This window comes from Pocillopora damicornis, chromosome 1 (genome assembly GCF_964200805.1).
Source record: "Pocillopora damicornis chromosome 1, jaPocDami1.2, whole genome shotgun sequence".
NCBI lineage: Eukaryota > Metazoa > Cnidaria > Anthozoa > Scleractinia > Pocilloporidae > Pocillopora > Pocillopora damicornis.
Genome location: NC_142670.1, coordinates 39170030 through 39179908, shown reverse-complemented (window position 1 = coordinate 39179908; position 9879 = coordinate 39170030). Strand labels below are relative to the sequence as shown.

Sequence of the window (9879 nt, the reverse complement as noted above, 5' to 3'; positions counted from 1 at the left end):
TTATTCAATCTACTAGTTCAGTAGTGTTCATAACTGCGAGCATCGCTTCTATATATGAGCTGGTAATAAGTTCAGTGGGACAACTGTAGGCAGAAACGATGGTCGACCTGGGTTGTTAGGTTTGTGGTGATTTTAGGTAAAAAGTAAATACACGAAGTTCTAGGAGTAGTGATTGTGAGAATTTTTGCAGTGGCCGGTAAGTCTTGTTTAGCTATAAGATCGTTAATCGTATTTTTGACGATGTTTTGGTTGATGAAAGAGAGATCTTTGTCGACTCTTGCATAAAAGGAGGTGTCGGAAAGTTGGAAGCTTCTTTTTGGTTGAGGTCGGCCCACCAAACAACAACTGCACCGCCTTTTTCGGCCGCTTCAATAACCATGTCTTTGCGTTTTTATAAATTTTTTAGTGCCGACCACTCTTCCCATGAAAGGTTGAAAAATTAGATGTTACGATTGAATTTTAGTTTGTTGATATCGTGGCGACATTTTTTGATGAAAAAATCTAAAGATGCGAAATGGCCCTCTGGGGGAGTCCACTTAGACTTTCGAATCTGAAGTGTTTCGAAAGCATCTTTGTTCGAAGTGTTAGAATCATCCTCTTTGTCGTGAAAAAAGGCTTTCAACTGAACGCGGCGAAGGAATTTTTCAACGTCTTCCTTTACTAAAAATGCCAACAAAATTTAAGCACTTACTGAGAACTGATTTTTCTGAATCGGATGGTGGTAAATTTCCTGGAATGATAACTACGGTTTGAGGCTTTCAGGCGATGAGCCACTAGTAATTTGAGGACCGATAAGTTGGGCGAGTTTTTTGGCCTTAATTTGATGCAAATGGATAAAAAGTTTAAAATTTGCATCCTGAATTTTGGCAGAATGGATTGTACTAAAACAGCTGGACAGATTTTGGGAAGTTCAGAGAGGTAATGTAGAATTTGTTCGTTGCGTTCGTTACGTTTTTGACACATAGCTGTGATTTTGATTCTCATGATATTACGTGAAAAAGAATTTTGGGCGGACTGAATTTGGCGTCAATATTGGTTAGAATGAGAAAAAGAAGATGCGTGAAAATTTGAGCGAAAACCCTTTGGAATAACTTTGGAATAAAGGTAACGGCTGATGAAATGGATGTGGATACAAAACCTAGTTTGGCGAAAATGAGAGTGGCTAAACGGAATGCTAGATCTTTACTTTACTTTTGCCTAGGCTTTCGCATTTATGCATGATCTTCACGTCGTAGGCTTTTGATCCAACTAAGAAACTAAAAATAGTTCTCCTGATTGAATCAAAGGATGAATTTGTTTTCAAATTCACTGTTAAATTATACATATTAAGCAAAGTAACTGAAAGTGGTTGTATACAGGTAAACCAGTGTAGTCCATAGTGCAGTTAGTGAAATGGAACACAAGATATTTATGAAGCCTTTGCTTTTAATTCTCTTAGGGCAGTGAGATAGGTATCGATCGTCTCCTCTGGCGTTTGTCCTCCAGATCGGATCGGATCGGATCTTATGTCTTTCGGAAACCACGTTTTTTTTCGGGGCGAAGTAATTTTCCAATGCTTCCTTGTCTTCGTCTAGTGTTTCGTGATCGCTGGCAGAGTGGTGAATATTCTTTGAATTGCGGTACCTAGGCAGTGCAAATGAGTCGCTCGCTGGATAGGGTCGTCCTTCTTCGTTAGTTCAGTGGCTAGGGCACATAGATCGAACTTAATGACCCAATGCTTCCACTCGTAGTACAAATCAGCTGCGTCTACGTTGAATGGTGCTGGAGATGCAAGCATGGGGTGTTCTATTCTTGGAGGATTTTCTACCTTGTCTATTCCTTCGTTTTCTTCGATGGGTTCTGGAGAATCCTTGTCGCCAGTTTGTCGAGTATTCAGAGGTCAAGTGACTCCTTTCATTCCTTTGATTCAACTGACCTCTATTTTACGATTAAGATTGTAAATTTACAATACAATTCTCGTAATTAGTTATTTTTCTGCTAGTTAAGAAAGTAGATTTACGACAAGAATGAGTGATAGGAAGTAATAGTAACGCAACACTACACCCCACCTCCATGTAACAGGCCCCTCGTCGCGTGACATTGGAGATGCCTGAAATATTTTGTGGAGTAAGTTACACGAATTGTGTGGATTAAGGAGTGTCCATGTCGAGCCGAGCGTCTACTGATTGTCTACAATCTGTTTTTGACTTTTGTTCATTCGCTTTTGTTGTTTACTTTGCTGAGAGGTAAGAATTATGTTCAATACAGATAAGAATTTAGCTCACTTGCAAAGTGTAGCCTCGCTGGACTCTTGCAACGTGAACGAAGATAATATTCAGCTGTAAGAACTCACTCTCTCCGCTCGATCGAACAGAAGTCAATTCCCCTGAAGTGCTTCTTCCGTCATTTTCTGTCAGTTCACTCAAACTCTCTGATATCTTCAATATTCGTTGGTTACCCTTCGTATTTTAAGTTTGTGGGTTTCTGATCTATTATAGTCAAGACTTAAGCGACGCTCGTTACATGCAGAGCACACAATTGCAAGACATACGATTTTTATAGAGTAAAGCGAAGGCGCGTTCAGTCGGCCTTCTGCAACAAAGTGTTGGAGTTAAACACTCTTAGCAACAGAGGAAAAGAAGACAGTGATTGTAAGTTAAAATTGCCTTAACGGAAATTTTTGAAAGAAGATTCTCGTAGGAATGGAAAGAATAAAAGGGACAAACTGTTTCTGATCGTGCTGACGTCGATCAGCTCTGATCATTAATCATTCTGTCTGGTAGCTTTGTTCAACGTCGATTAGTTTTCAGGTTTCCACGTTAAGCAATGAGAAAGAAACGAACTAAAAAAACCTGCTAAATCTGTAAAGTAACCAAATGAATGCTTTATCGATTTGACCTAAATGCAGGTATGTCAGGTATTTGATAAAATAAATCAAACTTGCTCGCTGTCTGCTTCCGTGATCGACTTCCCAAGTACATCCATACCTCAGTATACCATGCAACTATTGCAGCTAATGGTAACAGTCTGACTTTTTTACATGTTTTTTTTTCAGATTTCAATTTAAAGTTAGAAATGACTTTAATTGATTGCATGATCAATTTGATCTTATCTTCATAAACAAATAAAACTTACTTTCTGGCAGCTTCTGTGATTAACAGATGAAAAGCTTTATTTTCAGATGAAAGTTTTTCTTCCTTAACATTCTTTAATTCTGATATTTGCAAATTATTAAGGTCCTACAAAATAAGTAAGCTTTTGTTTATTTATTTATTTTTTTGCACTGAGATGGGGTAGCCTATATTAAAGTTCCATGGTTCCAAAATTGGTTTGTTTTCCTTTTTGCAAGTCAACCCTGAGTATTTTAACCATTACTTGTTAGTTTGAAAAAGCAACAAATGGATTTCAGCACATATTTTGGGACATGAATTATTTTGTTCTTAGGTAAACACTCTCATTCTCTTGACCCTTTAACTCCCAAGATCTCTTTAGTAATTCTCCTTACTGTTTGTCATACCATTCTTATGATGTAAGTCTGGAGAATTTGGTATTGGATCAACTAATAATCCTCTAATTGATATTTTCCTTAATTTGTATCACTTATCTGCTTGATGTTGTATTGATATTGTAAGGAGAATTCCTGTCTTGGTCACTCATGTAAGTTAACCCTTTAACTCCCAGATTAAATTTGTAATTCTCCTTACTGTCAACCATACAATTCTTATTAGTTTAGTTCAGAGAATTTAGTATTGGATCAACTAATAATCCTCAATCTGATCTTTTTCTTTATTCTTATCACTTAGCTGGTTGATATTGTATTGATATTGTGAGGAGAAATTCTGTCTTGGTCACTCATAGGAGTTAAAGGGTTAAAGGGTTATATATTTGTGTTCTGAGTTTTGAAATTGGTAAATGATTGCAGTTGCAAATTTTTGAAATGAATTCATTTTGTGCAAATTAGATGGTTAAGAAGCTAGACACAGTTTATAAAGTTTTGAAGACAGTCCTTCATGGATTTACAAATTAACGAAGGTTCTTAATTAATTAATTACAGCCTTAGTCTTAAAAGCACCATGCTGCTTGACAAACTCCATTAAAAACACAAAACAAAACAATAAGTTCTCATCCAGATTTTTTTGTATTTAAACAGTGAATATGTCAGAGAGAAGGACTTATCTGGTTAGTCTCTATTAAATAACTAGGGCCATATTCTGATGAATTCACTCTATTAATCACAAATAAAAATAATTTACAGAGGATAAAATCAAATGACAGGTCTGAAAATTAGCAACTTGGTCTGAATATCTACAGCTTGAAAATCATTCATGTTTTGGTTTATATTACAACTGTCTTAAGTTATCACATCAAAACAAAACCAACCATAGATTTGCACTAGTAATTTCTTTCCTGTTGAATATTAATTTTTAAAATAAAAGTAGTTTGTATGTTTTTGTAAAAGCAGCTTGGAGAGCTCTGTCAAAATTCAAATATCTTCCTTGTTCATAATTGCCTTTATGTTAACACATATCACTCGAGCAGTTGTTTATGAACACAAAAAATCCTACAAAAGGATTTAAATTAAGATGTTTCTCATGGAAATAAATAACTAAAGCCATTACACATAAGCATCCTTTACCCAAATTGTTTAGAAAGTGTTTAAAAGAATAATGAAGGGTGTGTCTCTGCCAAAGATTGTACTAAGAGAAATACTTGGTTTAGAAGATGTTAGATTATAAAACTCATTTTTTGGCAATTTTTGGTTCAATGGTTATTATAAATGCCAAGAAAGTTAGTACAAGTTACTCATCTTAAATGACAGCTGTCTTTTTTTTGTTCTGACAGTTATATTTCTAAGACATGGATTTCCTTTCTAAGGAGAAGCTGAGAAGTGACATTAAGACAACTTTTAATGTAACAAAGGAATTAGATCTGTCAGGGTATTGTTTGTGTGAATTGCCTGAAGGTGTGCTGGAATTCACTGAGTTGGAGGAACTTGACCTGTCATGGAATGAACTTAAAACAATACCAGAAAATATTGCAGGATTAAACAACATTACCAAAATTAATCTGAGTGGAAACCAGCTGTCCATATTCCCTGCAAGTTTGACACAGCTGAAGAAACTCACAAGGCTGGACATTACATATAACAAACTAACCGCCATCCCTGATGCTATTGGTGAGATGGTGGAACTGGAGACACTGGATCTGAGTCACAACCAGTTGACTGTGTTGAGTCCAGCTATAAAACAGCTGAAGAAACTCAAATGGCTGTACATCTCATTTAACAAATTAACCACCATCCCTGATGCTATCAGTGAGATGGTGGAACTGGAGGAACTTCATCTGAGTTACAACCAGTTGACTGTGTTGAGTCCAGTTATAAAAAAGCTGAAGAAACTCAAATGGCTGAACATCCCACATAACAAACTAACCACTATCCCTGATGCTATTGGTGAGATGGTGGAAATGGAGGGACTGAATCTGAGTTACAACCAGTTGACTGTGTTGAGTCCAGCTATAAAACAGCTTAAGAAACTCAAAATGTTGTTTGTGAGTGGGAATCCTTTTATAGTTGAAGGAATAAGAAGTGTTATGGAGCTAGAGGATACATGTAAGATTGACACTTTTTTTTCAGATATCCAAGGTGAGTGAAGGAAATTTCTGTTCATATTTATGTTGTGACATGTGCATTTACTAAATTGGTTTTAATGTTTGACCTCCAAGTGGTTATTCTGCTTGTTACTGATTATTTCAGAAAGTAAACAATATTTACACAGTAAAGCCTTAGAAGAATATGAAGTAAATAGTATTACAGTTACTGTATAATAATTCAATAATAATTCAACAAAGTTGGCATCACTTAAGAAGTACATGACATTTGTATCGGAAGTTTTTGTTCAATATTGAAAAGCTTTGTGTAAACATTTTGGCTGACTTTGAAATTTAAGTTCATTTGTAAGGAAATATGATATGATTGGAAATCAAGGGGTGAATGTTATTACAAATCATTCTATGCAGTTAGGGATTATTGTTTTGAGTTTTGCTTTCTCTTTTACCGGAATAACAAAAGGATAAAATGTATCCCAAGTCATTTCACTGTTAGGAATTGTTGTTTTATTTTTGCTTTCTATTTGATTAATTGGAAGTGTTCAAATAGTGAATAACTTTTGACTAATCAAACAAAATTTATATACCAATGCAATTTGTGAATTAAGTCACAGGAATAACACTTAAATATAATTTTATTTTAAGTGTGACTGAATTCTGATTATTATTTCTGCATAATTTACATTGGTCTGTTTTGCATAATCTTTTTTAAACTTACTTTCATTACCTTTTGGGAATATGGGCTATTTCTTTTTTTCTTTTTTTTTTTTACAAACAATTAATTGGTTATTGATTCCTCACTACTTGGCAGAATTGATTTAATAAGTCATTGCCTTGATCTCTCATGTGTGATCAGTCGCAAGTGGTTCTAGTTTTTAATGTTGGGTCAGTTTAGTGTGCATATTCACCAAACTCATCTCTACATTTTATGCCAGAAGAATTATTTGATTCACTGTTTAACATTTATGTAAGAGTGGAATAAATGTGTGTTCCAAACTCACTGATGCATTAACATCAGAAAATAAAAAAATTTTGATGGTTCAGTTTTTATATACCAGCCTTAAACTCCAACATTATTCATGTGAGGCATTTATAGTAGTTGATTTGTCAACTTTTATATTTTCTTTTCAACTATGTTGTACAAATTTATCAATGCATAAATTGCTTTTTTTCTTTGTGTTGTGAAAACTTTTTATAATTAGGTCAAATAGCAGACAGACCTAAAGAAGCACAGCTGGCTTATGAAAGGGCTTTGAAAGATGGATATGTCACAGTTTACCGAAGTAGAATATTACTCATTGGTCAGGATCGAGCTGGTAAAACCAGTTTAAAGAAGAGTCTCCTTGGCCTTCCATTTAACTCTAAAGAACAGAGTACTAAGGGGATTGAAGTGGATCCTTCAAAGTGTGAAATTGATGTTGACCAAGCTGCAAGGAACTGGCAGTCCATTGGTGAGAATAAACCTGGCCTGTTGGAATGTTCCAAAGATGTGGCAAAGATTGTTGTAGAGAAAATTTTTGTACAAGATGATTTTGCTAGAAAAATGACTATGCAGGTACAATGTTTAGAGGAAGAAGATACAGATGAAAGTTTAAAAGAAGATTTTGAAAAAGATGCAGCTCACATTTCACCTGCAGATTTTGAAGAGAAAGCTTTTGATGCTTACAGAGATGGCAGAAAGAAGGTGATGTCAGAATTGTAAAAATGTCCTTTGTATACATGTTTAAGGCAGCTTCTTAATGACAGTATAGTTTTAAATGTTAAATGTCAAATGAAGATTATGCAAACCTTAAAGTGAAGCTAAAATTAAAACTGTTCAATTTTTTAAATTGATTTTTTAATGTGTGCAATGGTCTTAGCCAAAAAGCAGGGAACTGTTTATAGTCTAAGCAATAATTTCCCTCCCAGTACATGAACTGTTATTTTTATTATCTTATTTACATAAAACTTTGGTATAATTATTTTAAATGTGTGATTAGTTTGCTGCCTAAACTGAATCATTATGGTTATAATTATATAACATTATATGAAGTAATTAATTGCACCTCATTGGATACTTTACCCAGGTTGAGAATAAAGGAGATTACCCATCAGTAGATGCTATGCACAACATTAGCATTGAACACTCAATGGACTGCATCTTAGATGAGCCCAAGGTAGTTATTGATGTTACTCAACCCCCTGATACCGTGAAGCATGTTCATCAGTTGTTGAAGTATGTCCAAGGCAAAGACATCAAAAGTGGTTTACTGAAAGAAGAATCCTATGCCATAATGGATATTTGGGACTTTGCAGGGCAGCACCTGTACTATGCCAGTCATCCTATCTTCTTCTCACAGCGAGCACTGTACATATTGGTCCACAATCTCAGCAAGCCTTTAGATGCTGCAGCTGAGCCCTGCATGAGACAAGGGAGTAATGAGGTGAAATTGGAAAACCCTAACAATGAAACAAACATGGAGAATTTGCTGTCATGGCTGGCCACAGTACACGGTGTTGCCCTGGCAACTGATGACACAGTTAATGATGCACAACATAAGCTGCCCTACCTCCGCCCCCCAGTGTTTATTGTTGGAACCCATGCTGACAAACCAGTTAAGGACATAACAATAATAAAGAAACAAATACAAGAGAGAATTTCTGGTATGGAATATGAGAAGCATGTGGTCAGACCCTTATTCTGCATTGACAACACTCAGAGACCAAACTTGATAAAGAAATTTATCCAGATGATTGGAAAGCAGACAGAAAAACATAAAACAGGTAAGATATTTGATGTCATATCATATCCTTCACAATGTGTTACTTGCAGTAATTGATGGTTTTATATTTGCTCACCAGCTTGTCTTTGTGTCATTTCCTATAACGCCTAATTTGTGGCCATTTTTTTAAACAAAAGCCCATTTAGTAGATGTTTGGCAAGCATTGAGCATACAATAATTATTATCTGATTGAAATTTACATGTCACCCAGCAGTTGTGTTGTATTTAGTTATAACTTTATCTGGTGGGTAGACACAGAATGTTTAAGTGGGAGTGATAAGGGAAAAATGCTGCCCTAATTGAATGAGTTCAGGCTCATAGTAGAAGCTTATTAGGGTTGTTGTTGTTTTTTTTATTGGCTGCAATCTTTTAAGGCTTCATCTACATTATGTACCAGCATCACCATATTGGGACCTATAAATTTTTGCTGGCAGATCCATTCATTTCAGAGTTTGAAGTAAGGAACAAAAGATGATTTGGAGAGTTGAAGAGTTTTATCATCTTAGCTAAGTTGTCAGTTATAAAATATCTGCAATCACACATGTATGATACAAACTATGCTCATTGTGAGCACATGTTTCTGTGTTACATTATGGTTTGAATTCATTTTCTAAACATATTCAGCAGGGGAAGAAGGAAAAGCAGATGGAATAAATGAATTGCAGAACAAAATCTTGGAGGTGTTGAGGCAGGAGCCCTATATGGGGGAGAAAATACCTGTCAGGTAAACAAAAATAATATTTTATTTGGCAAACCTCATTTCATGGACTTCAGGATCAATGTTGTATTGAAACAAGCATGAAAAGTTCTTCAAATAGCAAGCAGTGTTTTCAGCATAACTGTATTTGCATATCAATGTATATGAACATAAAAATTACATACCTCCACTAATTTGAAGTTTGTCAAAATTCTTAAAACATCAGACTACACAAATACACAGCAGTCATTTAAGTGTTATGACACTATGACAATATTGTATTTTTAAAAGGGTATGAATGTCTCATGGATATTTGAGAAGGCAGAGCTCTTTGAATTGAGATTGTTTAGGGGAAAAACATAGCCATATTTGAATTTTCCTAAAATTTTGAGAAGCTAGACCAAGGAAATAGATGAATAACACCATCTGGCTGAAATGAATATCCAATTTTAAACCCTAGTACATTTGATGTGTTCTGTTTTCTTCTAGATGGTTTTTGTTTGAAAACGTGATTGAAGCTTTGGTGGCTAAACAGATTTATCACAGGAATCTGCAACAACTCGAGCACTATGCAAGGAAAGATTGTTTCATGGAAGATGCAAAAGAGTTTGAGTCCATGATCAGTTTTTACCATGGTTTGGGCATAATAATCAAACACGGCAGTACAGTTGTACTGAAGGCCCAGTGGCTGATTGATCTGTTCAAACAGCTGATAACCATTCCACCTTTCAATAAACAGGTAAGAAAAATTCTTCATTTTCAAAAAAAGCCTTACTTGGAAAATGTTGTTCAATAATTTAGACCAACAGAAAATGAGAATGATACTTTTTCTTT

General features: G+C 35.1%; 1 protein-coding gene across 5 annotated transcripts in view; it reads left to right on the top strand.

The window, feature by feature from the left end:
* LOC113671118 (uncharacterized) overlaps positions 1–9879 on the top strand; it is a 40748-nt gene that overhangs the window by 25427 nt on the left and 5442 nt on the right. Inside the window, exons 2-7 of one of the 5 annotated variants that reach the window (XM_089211683.1) lie at positions 4130–4158; positions 4822–5623; positions 6789–7270; positions 7653–8349; positions 8973–9072; positions 9535–9784. In XM_089211683.1, the coding sequence (XP_089067809.1) occupies positions 4837–5623; positions 6789–7270; positions 7653–8349; positions 8973–9072; positions 9535–9784 (2316 nt within the window). In that variant the 5' untranslated portion in view covers positions 4130–4158; positions 4822–4836. Of the gene's footprint in view, positions 1–2103; positions 2226–4129; positions 4159–4821; positions 5624–6788; positions 7271–7652; positions 8350–8972; positions 9073–9534; positions 9785–9879 lie in introns of those variants that run through there. The other 4 variants (XM_089211697.1, XM_089211691.1, XM_089211687.1 and 1 more) reach the window with 4 other exon arrangements.